The following is a 19,502-nucleotide window of genomic DNA, read 5'->3' on the forward strand; positions in this document are numbered from 1 at the left end:
CCCAGCCAACTTCTGAATATTGTAGAAACCCTCCACCACTTATATACAGAACTCAAGATGGGTGTTACATAGCCCAATGTGCCAGCGCAGGACAGCTTAGATTTTATCATTACTACTCCCTTTGTGGGTGAAATGTCAAACACAGTTCATCTGATTAATGCTCATTATTCCTTGGTTTGTGTGCAAGCTTGGGAGCAACATCTCCTTTTAAAGTTTGGCAAAACTCTCCACACATCTGTGACATTCCAGCTGGTCCCGCTGGTGAGAGCGAACTTACAGCTTTTACTTGCCTCGGGCATAAACACGGGCCACTCGAGTGGTCCGGTGACATTCCTTAGCTATTACACTGCACCTGCCTGCCAGTTTGTTAAGCACGAAGCTGTTGCTCAAGCAGTAATTATTTAATTTCACACTTCAGTTTCATTATTTTTATTCTGATTGGAATTATTTAATAATGTCTACTCTACAGCAGCATTTCACAAATCTAGGCTTTATGGGAGAGTGGCCAGACAGAAGCCACTCTGAAGAAAAAGTCACATGACAGCATGCCTGGAGTTTGTAAAAAGGCACGGGAAAGACTCTGAGAGCATGAGGCAAATGATTCGGTGGTCTGATGAAAAGAAAATTGATCTCTTTGGCCTGAATGCAAACCACGACATCTGGCAGAAACCGAGCACAGCTCATCACCAATCTAATATCATCCCTACTGTGAAGCATGGTGGTGGCAGCATCATGCTATGGGGATGCTTTTCAGTGGAAGGACTGGGAGACTTGTAAGGATAGAGGGAACAATGAATGGAGCCAAAGACAGCAAAATTATTGAGGAGAACCTGCTTCAGAGCTCAGAAGACCTCAGACTGCAGTGAAGATTTACATTCCAACAGGACAATGACCACAAGCATACAGTTAAATCAACACTGGAATGGCTTCAGAATATGAACGTGAAGGTTTTTGAGTGGCCCAGCCAAAACCCAGACTTGAATCCCATTTATAATCTGTGGAAATACCTGAAGATTGCTGTTCACCGACACTCCCCATCCAACTTTACAGAGAGCTTGAGAAAATCTGCAAGGAAGAATGGGAGAAACTTCCCAAATCCAGATGTGAAAGCAGATAGAAACATACCCAAGAAGACTCAAAGCTGTAATCGCTGCCAAAGGCGCTTCTACGATGTATTGATTCGGGGGGTCGAATATTTATATAAATTAGAAATTCCTGTATTTCATTTTAAATAATTTTGTAGCTATTAAAAAAAAGAAAAGCCACTTTGACATTATGGGGTATTTGTGTGTAGATCAGTGACAAAAAAAACAAGACCGAAAGTCTAACAGCGGCGTAGCCGGGCTTGTTTGATACATAAGTTGAAGATAGACGTAATGACTTAGCGTGAAACAAAACTGCCGCTACATTAATACATAGCCTTGAGCAAACATTTATTAAGATTTTTCCTTGTATTAATCAAAATCACTATTTATTTAAACATTTATTTAGATTTCTCCTTATATTAATTAAAATCATCATGCATTAAAAGTTATATTAAGATTTTTCCTTGTATTAATTAAAATGACTATGCATTTAAACATTTATTAAGATTTTCCTTGTATTAATTAAAATCCCCATGCATTATAGCATTTATTAAGATTTTTCCTTGTATTAATTTATTAAAATCACTAGATGTATTAAAATGTTTATTAAGATTTTCCTTGCATTAATTAAAATCACTAAGTATTTAAATGTTAAGATTTTCCTTATATTAATTAAAATCATCATACATGAAAATATTTTTAAAGATTTTTCCTTGTATTAATTAAAATGACTATGCATTTAAACTTTTATTAAGATTTCTCCTTGTATTAATTAAAATGACTATGCATTTAAACTTTTATTAAGATTTTTCCTTATATTAATTAAAATCATCATGCATTTAAACTTTTATTAAGATTTCTCCTTGTATTAATTAAAATGACTATGCATTTAAACTTTTATTAAGATTTCTCCTTATATTAATTAAAATCATCATGCATTTAAACTTTTATTAAGATTTTTCCTTGTATTAATTAAAATGACTATGCATTTAAACTTTTATTAAGATTTTTCCTTGTATTAATTAAAATGACTATGCATTTAAACTTTGATTAAGATTTTTCCTTGTATTAATTAAAATCACTATTTATTTAAACATTTATTAAGATATCTCCTTATACTCGTATTAATTAAAATCATCATGCATTTAAACTTTTATTAAGATTTCTCCTTGTATTAATTAAAATGACTATGCATTTAAACTTTTATTAAGATTTTTCCTTGTATTAATTAAAATCACTGTTTATTTAAACATTTATTAAGATATCTCCTTATACTCGTATTAATTAAAATCATCATGCATTTAAACTTTTATTAAGATTTCTCCTTGTATTAATTAAAATGACTATGCATTTAAACATTTATTAAGATTTTTCCTTGTATTAATTAAAATCACTATTTATTTAAACATTTATTAAGATATCTCCTTATACTCGTATTAATTAAAATCATCATGCATTGAAACTTTTATTAAGATTTTCCCTTGTATTAATTAAAATGACTATTAATTTTAGCATTTATTAAGATTTTTCCTTATATTAATTAAAAATCACAATGTATTTAAACATTTTTGAAGACTTTCCTTGTTTTATGTGAAATCTCAATGGGGCGTGGCTTTTGAACTATCCTGTATATTGTATAACATATGTCTGAGGTTAATTCCAAGCTATCCCATAAATCCATTCAACACTCTCCTCGCATTATCTTCAAAACTGTTTCAAAAACAGTTTCCAGTTCACCGTTTCAAAAAAGCAAATTATGACAGAGAAACATGTTGGGAAATTAAAAAATGTAAGTAACATAATATAACACAGAGAAAATTTAAGTAACAGACAGAGAAAACATCATTTGGTTAAAAATTTTTTTTTTTTAATTGGAAGGATAATTTCAAAACCTATTGGTGTTGGTATACATCAGTCTTTTCTCCCTTTCACCTGTCCATTACCCCTCAGGCTGCCGATGCCCAAATGGTAAAGTATTGGAGGAAAGTTTGGACCGCTGTGTTATACCTTCAGCTTGTCCCTGTGTCTGGCAAGAGGCTCGCCATTGGCCAGGACAGCTAATAAAAGATGATTGTCGGCTTTGCGTGTGCCGGGATGGACGTCTGCAAGACTGCCACCCAAACCCAGAGTGTTCTGGTACTTTTACTGTGTCTCACTCACAAGAGGAATATCATCTTCACTTATAGTATTCCCCGATTACTCAGACACGTTTATTTTGTTTAAGGTTCAGGATGTAACTTCAACATGTTATTACGTGCATGACCATGGCATTATGAAACAATTTACTGAATCCTTGAATAGACATTGGACAAATCAACATGGTATATAGGATTTGCACCTCATGCCATAGTATCTCAAGGCAGTTTCTCAGATGGGAGCATAAGATAGGTCAGTATGTTTTGTTGAGTAGTGGAATCGTGTTGTTTTCACCTTCTTGCCAACACCTGCACCATAGATGTGATGTAGATCAAAGTATTTGTGCCACTTTCATCCCTCAGTGAACTGTGGTTGGTCACTGTGGACCTCTTGGGAAGACTGTTTGGGACCTTGCGGAGTTCAAAGTGTGCAGTGGTCCTTTCGCAGTCCAAACAACCCGAGCAAGCACGGTCTAGGGCGGCAGTGCCGTGGGATTGACCGCAGGGCACGCAGGTTTGTTGTAATGTTGACATACAATGTAGACTTTAATAAGGAATGAAATCACTTTGAAACTAACTGATCTATATACAGTACTAGCAGGAGTACCCAGCGTTGCCGGGCAGGGGATGGGGGGGGGGGGGGGGGGGGGGGGTTGAATTTATTTGTTTTTTTGTATTTGTGTATGCGAATATGAACTTGTGTATAACTGTCATTAATTTTAAAAGGCTCAGGCACCAGCGAGCGATTTTATTTTTTTTAACTAAAAAAAACCGATATTTTCTTTTTTCTTAATTTTTTTCTTTTTGGCCTAAAACACTCCCAGGCACTCACTGATGAACCTCTGAAAGTTTGACGAAGATCCGTTCAGCCAACTCTGAGAAAAATGGAGACACACAGACAGACAGACAGACAGACAGACACACACGCAGACCAACATCTCTCTTATATAGTACATATAAAACCGAAAAACATGGTCCATCCATCCGTGAAGTAGTGAGGAAGTGAAGCAGTCCGTGAAGCAGTGTGACTATATGTCTATTAATTACATACTATTGGAATCTACAGTTTGACCCACGAGACCTTTGAAGACCCTTAAAGCCCCCCCCCCCCCACCCCCCAAGACCCTTAAGACAACCAAACCCCCTAAATACCCAAAAGACCGTGAAGACCCCAACGACCCTTAAATACCCCAAATACCTCCAAAGACCCAAAAGACACAAAATATCCAAAAAGCCCAAAAGACCCTGAATATCCTTAAATACCCAGAATAACCAAAATACCTCAAAACCATTAAAGACCCAAAAGACCCTTTAGACCCAAGATCCTGAAGACCCCCAAGACCTTTAAGACCCTTTCAATACTTTAGACACCTTTAGATCCATTCACCCTTCCAATCTTTTATACCCTTAGAACTTAACACCGTTTAGATACCTTACAGTTACACATTTCAAACAGATTAGACAGCTTGTACTCTTCACCATTTAGAGCTTTGCACCACTTGGATCTTTTTAGATTACAAATAAATAATTACAAATAAATAACATTACTAATATCACCAATAACTTTGTACAAAAGAAATGTTTGTATTATGATTGGGGTAAATCATGACAATGCAGCAACTCAAGTCCAGTTGGGTCATTATCCTCAGCCTGCGGATGAAATAACAACACTACTCGGGGAATTAAATTGAGTAATATAACCATTCCTGCTTCTCACTCATATCTCTCAAAAAACTGTTTATCAGTCATCTAATATACTGCTGCGGATGGAGTTTTAATCACAGGTTAAATTTCCCAAAGGGCATAAGCTTGTGTTTAATGGTACGAGTTAAGAGGGTTGAGGTGACATTGTTGTATTTCACAAAAATAAGACTAAAACCCCCAAAAGGTATGAAAAACTCTTTACTATTCCCTTTTTTAAAAAGCCATATTTCCACCAAGTGGGGTTAGCCAGGGAAGGATTTTGGCCCCAATTCTTTCACGAACATGCTGACCAGCCTGACTTGATTATGTTTGTGAGACTTGGAATTTCAAATTTGTTCATGGAGCCAGCAATAGCTCACTTACTCTTTGCGAATAACACCATGGACCCCTTAACATCCACCAACTCATTCTGGCAGATGGAACGCCGAGTTTAACGTCAATTCAAGACACGGCACACAAATCAATGCTTCACCCTGCCTGTGAAACACCTGGATGACAGTTTATAGCTGGGTCAGCATTCAATCCTAGGCTAAAGAGCACAGAAGGGAGTGTAAAAACTCATTACCATGTGGGTTTAAACATTTGGCGAAGCATTCTAAATGAAGAAGATTACTGTGTAATTATATGGCAGCTGCTTCACTTACTATGAGCTCATAGTGGCAGACACGAAGAGTAAACCCTTGTGGGAAGTGACACCATTGGTACACCCAAGTTTTCCTATTTGAGAGAAATCTACATCCAATGCCGAATGTACCAAGACATTCTCAAATCGAAAGTAATTTAAAATTTTCCCTTTTTTCCAATTTTGTTCAGCTCAGTTGTAAGTCGTTTTGCTTAAATGACTGTGGCAGGTGTGAGACTGAGCCATGTGGAAAGTGCAAACACCAAGAGGTCTTCCGGGCAGTTGGTGAGCGTTGGCACAGCCCCCCTTGCCTCTTGTGCCATTGCACACCTGACCTGAATACACACTGTTCCCGATACTGCGCTCACCAGCCTGCTGGCTGTCCCTTGGTGAGACTGTCCATATCTTATTCTCTTGAGTTGATGGAGGAATGTGGATTTTATCCTCATCTCTGTATTTACAGAAACTTTATTCAGGAAATGTGTTTTTAACCAAATGGATATTTGTAATTTAAAGTAATTTTTGGTTATTGATCTTTCTACTTTGCAGGGTTTGTCCTTGATAGATGATGATGGAAAGAACTGCTGCCATTGTGTTTCCAAAGGTGAACTTGTCGTCACTCTTTTGTTAAAGGAAATAATATTCTCCAACATTATTGGGTTCATGGTTGTTGCTGACATCATTGGGTTCATGACCACTGATTTCTGTGCAAATGGAGTAATTAAATTCTGCACTAATTGCAGAAATCCAAGGACTTTCCAGTTCACCGTTTCCACTATTTACGACTTTGGCACCAATCGTTCCTTTTCCAACAGTGCCTTTATCTCCAGCTGACAAAGGTTTGCCTTCTGTTTGATTTCATATCAAGTTTTTATGGATGTGTTGGAATGTGGTGATGGGAGGGTTGCACTATTAATACAATTTAAATTGAGAAAAGGAAGAAATGCGGAGAGGACAACAGTTAAGGAGAGTGTGGGAGAAATGGAGAAAGTTGAATTTTTGTTTTCAACTGAAATGAAATTTTTCATTCTTCCCAAACACACAGTTAGTGGAGTGCACAGCAAGCCCACAGCTCCACGATGACATAGTATATTTGCGATACACTCCAGCACTTTTACCTGCTAGGATCTTTGATCCCTCATTTTCCTCTGACTCTAAAGCTTCCCTTGCACATTATGCCCTTTCATGTATGCCCATTGGACCTTATCCTGAGCCTGAGCTTCCTCTATTTCAGCTTATTTCCACATCCTGCAAAATCTATCATTCATACTGTCACTATGCAGCCATGCTTTCACGGTTCACCTCCCGTTGCCATTCCTGTTTATGACCTGAAAAGTCATCACCGTTGTAAGACGTGACCATGGCAATACTTTGACCCATCTTACAGCCTAATGCCTCATATCCAATAATGAGTTACGTTTGCATTGTTAGGGATAGCATATTAGACCGGGATTAAATTCTGTCCGGTTGTATCATTTCCGAAGCACGGCTGTACCACCAATGCAATTCCTCTGCATATTAGCGCAGGAAATTTGAATTTGCTCTTTGTTTTCTACATTTATTGTCACCACATTGCACAAACTTCATACATGTTCTGTGGGACCCCTCTTGCCAGTTAGGCTAGGCTGCCTTCCTGGTGAGTTTGTGTAAAGCAATAACCAGCTTAAGGTTCACTCCGTGAACATTCTCCGACATTCTATGTCCAATGTTGTTTCATGATTGTTGAGACATTTATGTGAAGGTTTAAAAGCTTAATTCACAGGAGAGTCAGCCAGGAAGCTGGAAAGGAGATGATGTCATATCGGCACAGTTTTTACGAACGCTGAACCAACAGTGAATAGGATGCCCAATCGGTGGGTTTTCAGCATGGGAATTTCTAGGCCTTCCAGGAAAATTGGTTCAAATTCATAAGCTTTGCTGACTCAAAGGTGAATGCTTAAGAGAGCGAAAGAAGAGGGACCTGCTGTTACTTTGGTGAATGCCAATGAGTGGTGCTGAATCTGCCATTTCAGTACCATTTAACTCATCCAAATTGAATGTGAATCATCTCTGCATTGGTGGAGAAGTAATCTCGTCCAATAACTCTCAAGCCCCTTTCCCTCATTTTCTCTCTCAGTGGGATATATCCAGAAATTAGGAGGACTTTCAAGAGAGGAGGCAAACTGCTGTGTACATTTGTGCTACTGCTAGATGGAGGAATTGATCGTAAATCCAATAGTTTAACAATCCTTCATCATCGTGAAGTAATCAGCTTGGAATTCTCCTCTGCATCATTGAAGACATGGACTATTTGAGTCTTTCAATTCCAGCCTCAGATGTTTTTACTTTAGTTGTGTACAGCAGTTGTTAGGTCATAACCTTGACAAAACCTCAATTACCTAAGTAATTAACGCAAAATATGAATTAAAATTTTATTGTCGTGGATTAGGAAAATTTGTATTAATAATTGTTATTACTGTTATGAATTGATTGATGTTATTTTCAGCTGCCAATACATTTCATAACCAAAACATTCATATATTTTCAGTGAAAAGTTGCATTTTGGATTTCTCTTTTGAGGAAGTCATACAAGTGCATTTCAGGAAGCCTCAAATCGGCCATTTTCTTTCTGAAAAAAAATGATTGTTTGTATTCATTGTGAAAGCATTGCGACCTGTTGATTGTGTAACAGACAAATGTCACCGCCCTCTTGAACTGAACAAGCTTCCAGACAGCAGTTTCACGGCATCATCATATCAGATTGAGAATCCACCACATGCCTCCAAAAGAAAACCTCCGCTCGAGTCAGGAAGAGGTCGTATACCTCACCTGGGGGTGCACTCTCTTGCTGGGCCCCAGGGCTGGGGACCTCTGCCCCATGATTATCCAGCACCACCTATCCACCTGCCATACCTACAGGTTGATCTCCTCAGCCGCCATAATGTCACTGGTGAGAGATAACCCCAGTGTAAATCCACAGAACACATCTGAAAGAACATTGCTTAACAATGACCTCATCAATTTGCAAAGGCTTTCTTTAATCAATATCAGTCTTGGATATAACTGTTTTCTTCTTATTAGCTTCTTCATTAAGAACTACAAAATGGAATTTGACGTGAAAGCATGAATGGATATGGCCCCGTCCGCTCTAGATGTCAACCTCATCAATTTGCAAAGGCTTTCTTTAATCAATATCAGTCTTGGATATAACTGTTTTCTTCTTATTAGCTTCTTCATTAAGAACTACAAAATGGAATTTGACGTGAAAGCATGAATGGATATGGCCCCGTCCGCTCTAGATGTTAGGTTTGATCTCAATTAAAGGTCACATGAAAAATTAAAGGTCACATATATGAGAGGGAGAGAAAAGAGAGAAAAGTAGAAGAGAGAAAACATTAAAATGTTTCTAACTTGAGTTATGATCTGCAAAATGGTTTGATCAAAGGGTGCATGACCTTTGAACTGTTGAACCCCCAATTTAATGACCATCTTTGTATTGCAGTCCATACTAGTGCCAAGTTTGGTTGAAATCCCTTCTGTGGTTCACAAGTATTTGTGATAACAAAGATATTCAATTACAAGTCACATGACCATTGACCTTTGACCTTTTCAAATCAAAACTTAATCAGTTCATCTTTGCATCACAATACATACTTGGACCAGGTTTGGTCACAATCACTTCAGTAGTTCACAAGTTATCACAGTAATATAATCTGCTGTGCATGCATACACACAGACGCACAGGTGGACGGACAACCCAAAAGCATCATGCCTCCGGCACCTTCACCTGTGGGAGAGTTTAAAACAATGAATCGAATGCTTAATGTAGAATGTGCTTATGTAGAAACCCAGAGGGCACCGCTAATGTAACAGTTCTAAAATTACCATAACATTTACTGGCAAAGAAGGGAAGGTAGAAATGAAATCAAAAAAGGAAAACTAGAAAACAAGTGAAGATAACATCAAGAATAGAATAAAGTAGAAATTAGAAGAGACAGCAAAGATAAATGTCTTTGGAGCTTTTGCATATCATTGACATTATGAGTATATTGACCTGTCAAATGGATGGAAGAATTATGAAGACAATTAGCAGGAGAAACATCCATACATTCCCCAGAGATAAATACTGAAGATCCTAATGCCAGGTTTTCTGAATTCAGACAATATTAGTGAGTTCAGAAGTGATAAATGTTGGCTGACAGACAGAGTCATTTGGAGTTAAATCAGCAGCTTAATAAACACCGATTCGGCCCCCCTAGTAGGTAATCAGAAATGTACTGCTCCACTAGATCATAATGGATAACTGCCCAATTACTAGAACAAGGATTATGAGTTAAATATAATATAATCAGCTTTATATATTTTCTTCTATGACTGCAGGAGTGATCACATGGGGGGCGGGGGTCTCTGATGCTTACATTACCAGCTACCGGTTACAGTTCAGCTTCGATGCATATCATTGGGCCACGTACCTTGAGGCCCCTAATGCTGGTGGTCCTCTCCTTCCTAAGGTATGTGGACCTATTTGCTTTGTGTTTTAATTTCATTTCATTTTCAGTCTTTATATTTATTTTCAATTTAAAAAGGACTTTTAATAGCCCTCAAGGGAATGTGTGGTGCTTGAATAATTGGTGATACTTAGTACATATTCTCTTTCAATGTCCTCCCTGATTCAGGAGTTTGTCGCTAACTGGGACGACAGCAGCAGAGCTACGGTAATGCTACGCCGCATGGTGGTGGCACGCTACGTCCGCCTCCTGCCCTTCGACTTCCATCATGGCGTTTTCCTTCGTCTTGAACTGCTTGGTTGTCGGCCAGGTCAGGACAGCCACCTTTTCCTTGGTGAACTCTTAACTGAGTTGTTGGGATAATTTGCAAATAGGGATATGTTTCCCTTCGCCCAATCCCTCATTCTTCTAATTATGTATACTAGGGCATGCCCGTACTATATCTATATATCTAAAATTATATCCCCCCCCGATGACCCTAAAGTTTGAAATGTAGAACGCTTTATATGATTTTAATCAATACATACCTTTTTTTTTTTTTTAACCCTATCCCTCCCTTTGTGCAAAAGATGAAGGTGTTCACATTCCTGGCCAGCCGGTCTACCCAGGAGTGACCCCAACCACGTTTTCTCCATTTCCTGTCACCACAACGCACAAACTCCATCCAAGTCCTGTGGGACCCCTCTTGCCGGTTGCGCCAGGCTGTCTTCCTGGCCAGTTTGTGTGCAACAACGGACGATGCGTGCCAGCAGGACAATGGGGAGTTGTCTGCAATGGTGTAGACAACTGCGGCGATGGCACTGATGAGCGCTTTTGCGGTGAGGGCCATGGCCATACAAAGTTTACAGTTGTCAATAGTGATGGATCGGATGTTACCAATGCATAAGGTAACATGCCTTGGTAATGACTTGCCTTCCTCTGTTCGACATGTTGACTCTCTTCCTGCCTTTAAAACCTCCCTCAAAACCTATCTGTTTCACAAGTCTTTCAAAGTCTAAGTCCTGTTTTCCGTTTGGTTTGAGGTGGGACGGAGATCGAGAGTATGTCTGTGTACGTGTGCGGGGGAGTGAGGGGGAGGAGGGGGAGAGTACACATCTGTGGGTTTTGAATGTGGAGGGAGAGGAATAGGACAAGAGTGAAGGTGTGTCTGTCTGTATGTGTGTGTGTGTATGTTTGTGTATGTGTGTGCGGTGTGTGTGCGTTCGCATGATAATGTAAAGCGCCACGAGGGTCGTTAACTCTGCTTCATGAGGCTATATAAGACTCCTTTATTATTATTATTATTATAAGGATAGGCTACCACAAATCAGGTTAACCTAAAACCACCTCCATGCTGATGAATCTCAGAGGGTGAAATGGGACCTGTGTAAATGGCCTCAACCTGGCATGTGAGATGCAATTCCATGTGGCATGTTCAGGGGAGTAAAAGGAGTATTTTGGTAATGTGCTTTGACTGTTTGCAAAATTTGAAATGGAAAATTAAACATATTATTCCTGACAATCATACAAATCTAAATATTTTCTGTGGAATGTGGACCTTCATTTAACATAAATGGCCATATAATTATAATTACACAACAATAGCAGAATATTTGAACACCCTCCCCCCCCTAATACCACAATCCACACCTCACTCCTCGATCCATGCCCCTTCCCTCCGTTCAACTTATTCCACTCTTCTCCTCAATTATAATTTTCTCTATTTAGCACCCCTCCTCCCTCCACCTCCTTCCACAATGCCCCCTCCCCACCCACAGATGCATATGCAACTAGAATGTTACTGATAGAGCGCGCATACCTCCGCCAGGCTGAACTGTTTACGTTTTGTATCCCACTGATAGGCCAAATCTGGATTCATACCTGACCTGAACTATTCGGAACTGACCTGATCTAATCGTGTTGTTCTTGTCACCTACACAACTCATCTACCAAGTTTTGTCAATATCTGTCCATAACTGTTTGAGATACCATGCTATACTGTATATCGTTTTTAATTACTTAAATAACTCCAAAATCGAACCAATTCGTCCATCTCTCACACCAAACCTGTCTACCAAGTTTCGTTCGAATCCGTCTGCAACTTTTTGAGATATCCTGCTCACAGAGAGACACATAGATAGTTAGACAGACAACAGGGGTGAATACATATATTATCTCCATCCACCTTCAGTGGCAGAGGTAGTAAATAGCTGTTGACTAATGCTTACCTTTTCCCAGTTTGTCAACCAGGTTCAGTCTTCATAGTAGGGCGATAGGTGTTTCTGAAGTACTTTATAGTAAGTAAGTAAAGGAATGTACTTTGGGATTGGTAATTGCCTCCGTACTGGTAATTAAGGCAGAAACTTGGAACTTAGCCAGGGTACCAGCACACAATTAACTCCATTCTGAATATTACATGGTATGGCCATTAACATACACTAGAAAATATTGGTAAATGCAACAGCCGGCTTAAGGTTCACTTCAATTTTGTAATTTAATTAAACAGAATGACTGAAAGTTGTTTATGTTAATGTTAAGCTATTCAATCATTCCATATCTAGCACCAGATTTGTTTCAGTAACGAGCAAAGAACCAAAAGCTTTAATTCAGTAACTAGCAAAGAAGTTGTCCTTGGAACATTCCCCAGAATTAGACAGGTTCATTCCCCAAGATTCTACAATGACTTGTAGTAGTGTAGTACCATGTCTCTCTGGGAGCGGTGCTATGGATTATAGAACACATTTACAATTACAGAGAATTGGGGTCTGTTCCATGGCATTATGGCTGAATTCATTTACCACCTAGAACCTTCCCGTGCACACCCTGGGTACAACAAGAAGTTTTAACCAATTAGGCCGAATTTATGAAAGGCGTTAGACGCATGTAGAATCGATAATAGTGTGATGATCATCCGTTCAAAGCTAATCGCCTATCACCAAAGAGTGATTATCTAATGCGGGTCAAAACTTAATCAGAAGCGTTTAAATAACAAAGAAACTTTTACACGTCCTCGAAGGCATCTTTAAGAGTGTGTTTAAGGCCTTGATGTAGGCAAAATGGCATCGCTAGAACTGTATTTGTACTCTCATATACTTCGAAGTAATTTAAGTTAACTTTAAAAACACTATAAGGGTATGGAGGAAGTGGCCAAACGTCACCACATCTGCATACATAACTAGAACGGCACTCACTAGAGAGCAAACCTCCACCTGGTTGGCCATATCACTCAATGGTGAAGAATCACTTTAAAATGTTCACTTGCTGGATCCGGATCCGGATCTTCACCAGAATTGAATCGCTTCTTCCTTGTCACACACACAACCTGTCCAACAGGTTTCGTCCAAATCCATCCATAACTTTTTACGGGTGTAGCTCATTGGGCAAAGTCGTTGTCCATCTGTATGTTTGTATGTATGTATGTATGTATGTATGTATGTATGTCCCCTCAAGCGTATACCAATCAGAGCTGAGGATCTGGTCACATGATAGGGTGATGTGATTACGTCTGATGTCATTACGGCGGTACGGCGCCTGACTCTCCACACATCGCCATTTTGATTTATATGCCGTTCATGCCGAACATATCGTCGAACCTGTCATATATCACAATCGTCATACTCTACCTTTACGTTTTTCATTCAGTGTGAAACACAAACAAACTGATTGTTAAATGACCATCAAATATCGAAAGCATCGGCGTTACATCTCTTCCAACAAAACTGTACGTACCCAACCCTTGTGGGGTATAATCTAGATTACAGTAGATCTTCCCTCAGTTCTGCAAGTAGAACTTACCTCAAGGATGTCGGGATTCCTCCAAATTCCTTTGTTTAATGTTATAAACAGCATTAGCGACTGTTAAAAAAGCTAATCATACGTGTTTGTGGTTTATAATATTTTACAAGCCCGGCTATGCCGCTGTTAGACTTTCGGTCTTGTTGAGATATCCTGCTATGTATCGTTTTGGCCTGATCTCCCAATGGTGAAGAATCACTTAAAACATTCGAGTAGCCGGATCCGAATCCGGATCTTCACCAAAATCTAATCAAGTCGTCCTTTATAGATACGCTACATCTCTGCCAAATTTCGTCCGAATCTGTCCACAACCTTTTTAGATATTTTGTTCACAAACGGACAGACAAGGGTGAAAACATAACCTCCATCCACATTTGGTGGCAGAGGTAATAAATATATAACCACAAATTTATTTTATACTGTGTATACAACCCAAACATAAAACACTAGAACTGCACTTAGTAGAGAGCATACCTCCTCCTGGTGAACAGTTTACGTTTTGTATCTCAGAGTAGACCAGAAAATCATAATACAGATTCACATTTAATCAAAATCAATCACAGGAATCACCATAGGTCAAGTCTTTCATACCCTGATCTACCCCCAGTTTTTGGCCATATCACTCAATGGTGAAGAATCACTTAAACAATTTTACTAGCTGGATCCGGCTCTCGATCTTCACCAAAATTGAATCGATTCTTCCTTGTCACACACACAACCTGTCCAACAAGTTTCATCCAAATCCAACCATAACTTTTTGAGATATGCTGCTATGTATCGTTTTTGGCCCTATCTCCCAATTGTGAAGAATCACTTAGAAAATTAAATAATTATCATATTCAGATCTTCACCAAAATCGAATCGAATCGCCCTTGTCAGACAACCAACATGTCCAGCAAGTTTCCTCCAAATCCAACTATAACGTTTTGAGATATCCTGCTATGTATTGTTTTTGGCCCTATCTCCCAATGGTCAAGAATCACTTTAAAATTATAGTAGCCAGATCCGAATCCGGATTTTCACCGAAATCTAATCATTTCATCCTTGTCACATACACTACATGTCTGCCAAATTTCGTCCGAATCCGTTCACAACTTTTTGAGATATCTTGTTCACAAACGGACAGACAGACAAACGGACGGACAGACAGACAGACAGACGGGTGAAAAACATTACCCCCATCCACCTTTGGTGGCGGAGGTAATAATACCATAGATGTTCCAATAACCATCATCGATCACTTCAATCCAGATTACCCAGAGTGGCATACATTTGGGAACTATAGACCGGAGCCTCGGATACAGAGATTGGACACATTTACAGATTGTTTTTTCCATCATCAATGTTTGGAGGGATGGGTGGATGAGTGGAAGAAGGGATGATTGAGTGGAAGAAGGGATGATTGAGTGGAAGAAGGGATGATTGAGTGGAAGGAGGGATGGATAATCTTGAAGGAGGGATGGATAATCTTGAAGGAGGGATGGATAATCTTGAAGGAGGGATGGATAATCTTGAAGGAGGGATGGATAATCTTGAAAGAGGGATGGATAATCTTGAAGGAGGGATGGATAATCTTGAAGGAGGGATGGATAATCTTGAAGGAGGGATGGATAATCTTGAAGGAGGGATGCATGGATTTCTCGAAGGAATCATTTTGTTGGCTGCTGAATCTATAGCAAGATGACTTGGATCAACCTATGATGAGGAGCAATGCATGGAATCCCCTCCAACAATTGTCCGTGGCGCTTTGATTCTATGCAAGTGTGTCATTTCAATTGGATGTTGGAGATATGGGCGGGGCTTCACGGGCTAATCGGCTGTTTAGACACACAAAACTAAACAGATGTTAATCTACCTTCGTAAACTCTATCTAGACATGCGATTAGCTGTGCGCGTACAATTGTGTTTTTGTCAACATTTAAGGGTTAGGCATGTGTTCACAAGACACTCGCTAAACACCTTTCATAAATTCGGCCCATTCTGTCCACATGTTTAGGAATACATATAAGTCAAACAAACACACAGACACTTCTCATATTATAGTATGACGATGGCCATCCTGTATTCTGTTGTCCTCATGCGCAGGTTCTGGTGGGACTCCAGACCATGATCGTCACAGATGCACTGTTCAGGAGTTCCAATGTGGGCATGGCCACTTGGGTGAAAGCCATTGCATACCCGAGTCACAACACTGTGATGGATTTGTGGACTGCAGAGATGGTTCTGATGAGACTGGCTGCATTTCACCGACACTGCCTTGGAGTCAGTAAGTTCAACTTTTGACATATCTGAGGAATCTTCTCCCTCAATCACTGAAAATTCTTCTTTTTGGTGATGTTTCTGAGAGGATCTCTTTCCCTCTTCCTCGCTCACTCTCCTCCTCTCCCCATTTCCCCTCTTTCCTTCTCCCTCTCTTCCACACCCTTTCTCTCCACCCTCTTCTCTCCTCCAGCATTCCAGGCAAGCCTGGATTCCCGGAAGTGACGATCAGGCCCCTGCCCCGGGTAGGTATTCCACAGTTTGTCTTCCTGATGAAAAGCTTTTTATTTCGATTTGTGAAAGTGACAGTTACTGACAGATGAATGCACAAAGCTGGAACTTTATTGTGATGGAAATGTAATTATCTATTGGCCAACTCATGCACTGTCAAACTCCATACTCATGTTTACAGTCAAAAGCAGTTTGTATTAATTTCGTAAAATTATTGTAAGGAATTGGAAGTACTGTTCAACTTAAGGTTTCACATTGAATTGTTTTCCTTTTCTCAGCCCCACATTCCTCGTTTCATACCGCCAAAAGAATGGATTCCAGAAGGTGAGAAAGAGATTGCAGTTTTGAGGGAAAGAGAGTCATATCATTCTGATTTGATTTTTTTATCACGGTTGCATCTTATTCAGTGGTTGGTTAAGCTATCGATTTCTATGTTTGTTCTCATCCATGTGTCTAAGATGGTTGCAAATCACCACTGGGCCTCGAAGATGGCCGTATCCTTCATCACCAGCTAACTTCATCAACGTTCCGCCAGAGCAATCCACCAGACGCTGGTCGGCTTAACACCGTAGTGAACATGTCAGTGCTGTTTATGCCACTCGTTGTTTCTTCTTAAAATGTTTTGAAACCAGACTTCACATGAAGTTCATGATATCAAAAGTGCGTTCGTATGCGCATGCCAATTTAACACGTCCTAAATGATGGCTGTATTTCTTTTCCACTTGGCCTTTTCAGGAAATTGTTTGGGAATTTGGACTTGACAAATCTTTTTCAATGATGAAGTATTTGTTAGGTTATCTTGTAGGGTCACACATTACACTTGTGTTCCCAACAGAGTGGTGAAACAGGCTGGCTGGAGCCCTCTGCCACATGACCGCAAGCCTTACCTGCAGATTAACTTCTTGCAGCCCATGTTGGTGTCTGGTATTGTTACGCAGGGTGGCGCCACCGTTCGCTCCAGTTTGCAAAGCAATGTCTTCACTCGGGCCTATGTCAGCCAATACCGTTTGGCCTACAGTTTGAATGGCCATCATTTTGAAAGCTATGTTGAGCCTGGAAAACCCTGGAGCAGGCCCAATGTATGGGAGTCATTTTTATCTTGATCGCCTTTGTAAGACTATTGAGTTCAGCATAACCTCATAACCTGCAAAGCTACATGCTTTTCATGCCAATATTCTGTTCCCTCTTTGAAATAGCCAAGTTTCAGAGACATTTTGAAAACTGATGAACTAACCTCAAGTCACCTTTGGCAGGTTTTTCAAGGGAATTTTGATGGTGTAACTCCTGTGACAAGAACACTGCCGCATCCAATTTTACTGCAATTTCTCCGCATTCTTCCGGTCACCGGTCAGGGCGACTTCTTTCTTCGTGTGGAGGTGTTGGGCTGCATTCCTCGTGAGTTACTCTCAATATGTGCTGGAATTAGTCTATACCATAATGACCGTTGTGCCCTCAGGTCCTTATGGTGGATATGCATTGGGTATAATTATATTTGTTCAATTCAATTTGACTAGATATGCTATTGCCTGTTGTTGCAATCTGAAATAATTGTATGAACGATCAAAGATAATTTATTTTCATTTTCAGGAGCTACACTACCATTTCCAACACTTTCATGGTATCATCCTCAAGGGATTTTTACAGACCATCCTCCCGGAAAAATACCAGGTAACGTGCCACCAGCTATGACTTTTAAACCTAAATGTTAGGTTCTGAGATGGTGGTGAACAGCTGTCATGAAGACCTGGAGGGGAGAATGAGATTGAAGAGGATGTGGAAGTTGATTCCACAAGTGGGAAAAAGAGGAACAAATGAGTGGAAGTGAGCAGTGATCCTGGGTTTAGGTCTTTTCACCAGAAGGGGATTGATGATGGACCATGTGAGCCCTGTAGAAACTTGTGGGGAGGGGTGATGGGACAAAGCATGCAAAGAGCAGAGGGTGCAAGACCAGAAAGGAGGCGGTAGAAGACAGAGAGCCCACCGGTGAAGTGATAGACCCATAGACTCAGCTTCATCGCGGGAGATTCCAATAATCTTAAAGACCTTGGTTTCCACAGCAGCATCAAATGGAGCAAGATGTGAGACAGGTGAGCCAACCAGGAGGGTTTGGCAGTACTCCATGAAGCTGCGGATGAAGGCCTGATAGGTGCATAAGAGTTCACGTGTGCCAAGGAAGGGCTTTGTATGATGGAGGATGCCCAGTCAGTGGCTGCCTTTGGAGGCCAACTTTGAAATGTGATTTGTCCAGGAAAGATCATGGCTGATAGTCAGACCCAGGAGTTTGAATGACTGAACTTCCTCAAGAGGATTGTTAAGAAAGTAGATAGGAGGGTTTGCCAGACGGTCCTTTCAGAGAGAGAGAGATATATAGTGAGAGTATGGGATTTGTCAGGATTGAAAAAACACATTCCAAGTGTTTGATCGGCTTGGGATTTTGTTCAAGGTCTGAAGAGAGGGAAGAGGCTGCAGCCTGCCTGTCTGAAGGATGAGGTATGTCATGGCAGAGGATGGAGTCTTCAGCAAATAGATAAAGATAATTTTCCAGAGTCAGAGAGAACATTGATGAAGATCAGGAAAAAGCCTCGGACCACGTCACTGCCTTGGGGCACTTCAGTCTTGACAGGGAGAGGAGATGAAAGGATTACGTTGAGAGCCACACGTTAGCTTCGAGAGTAGAGCAACTCAGTAAGTCATGTGTGGATTTCGCTTGGGATGCCTTCGGCAGACAGTTTGAAGAGCAAGGTGAAATGGCAAACTGTATCAAAAGCACAATATGTCAGACTGTATGCAGAGAGACGGCCCTGATCGAATGTCTGACATTGAGGGCCTTCATTCATTGTTGGGTGAGTAAAAGCAGCATGCCAAGGTTTAGTGACCTGGTCTGAAAACAAATTGGTGATCTGAGTTGAGGCTGTCAGAGAAAAGGAAGGATTTCATATCAACTGCGATGATGGATTCCATGACCTTGCTTATGATAACAACAACAGGCATTTTAAGGCAATTTTCCCTGCTGGAGCGGGGGTTGGCCTTGCGGTCCCCATGGCAATCTTCTCCATTTTTCCCTATTTTCTGCATCTCTCCTTGTTAACCCCCCCTTGTCCGCATTTCTTCTTCCACCATCTTTAGCCAAGTCTTTCTCGGTCTTCCCCGTCCTCTACTTCCTTCTACATTCATTTCCATCACTCTTCTCAACCAGTCACTTTCA

General features: G+C 40.2%; 1 protein-coding gene across 1 annotated transcript in view; it reads left to right on the top strand.

Moving 5' to 3' along the window:
• LOC137429455 (SCO-spondin) overlaps window positions 1–19,502 on the top strand; it is a 444,698-nt gene that overhangs the window by 151,213 nt on the left and 273,983 nt on the right. Inside the window, exons 35-50 of the mRNA XM_078781076.1 lie at window positions 3,036–3,221; window positions 3,584–3,734; window positions 5,776–5,935; window positions 6,096–6,150; window positions 6,290–6,385; window positions 8,218–8,475; window positions 9,906–10,036; window positions 10,202–10,343; window positions 10,603–10,851; window positions 15,893–16,073; window positions 16,260–16,311; window positions 16,576–16,621; window positions 16,756–16,876; window positions 17,133–17,376; window positions 17,551–17,692; window positions 17,885–17,965. Coding sequence (XP_078637202.1) covers window positions 3,036–3,221; window positions 3,584–3,734; window positions 5,776–5,935; window positions 6,096–6,150; window positions 6,290–6,385; window positions 8,218–8,475; window positions 9,906–10,036; window positions 10,202–10,343; window positions 10,603–10,851; window positions 15,893–16,073; window positions 16,260–16,311; window positions 16,576–16,621; window positions 16,756–16,876; window positions 17,133–17,376; window positions 17,551–17,692; window positions 17,885–17,965 — 2,295 coding nt within the window. The remainder of the gene's footprint in view (window positions 1–3,035; window positions 3,222–3,583; window positions 3,735–5,775; window positions 5,936–6,095; window positions 6,151–6,289; window positions 6,386–8,217; window positions 8,476–9,905; window positions 10,037–10,201; window positions 10,344–10,602; window positions 10,852–15,892; window positions 16,074–16,259; window positions 16,312–16,575; window positions 16,622–16,755; window positions 16,877–17,132; window positions 17,377–17,550; window positions 17,693–17,884; window positions 17,966–19,502) is intronic.

The sequence above is a fragment of the Myxine glutinosa genome, chromosome 6, assembly GCF_964187855.1.
Source record: "Myxine glutinosa chromosome 6, kmMyxGlut1.1, whole genome shotgun sequence".
Classification (NCBI taxonomy): Eukaryota; Metazoa; Chordata; class Myxini; order Myxiniformes; family Myxinidae; genus Myxine; species Myxine glutinosa.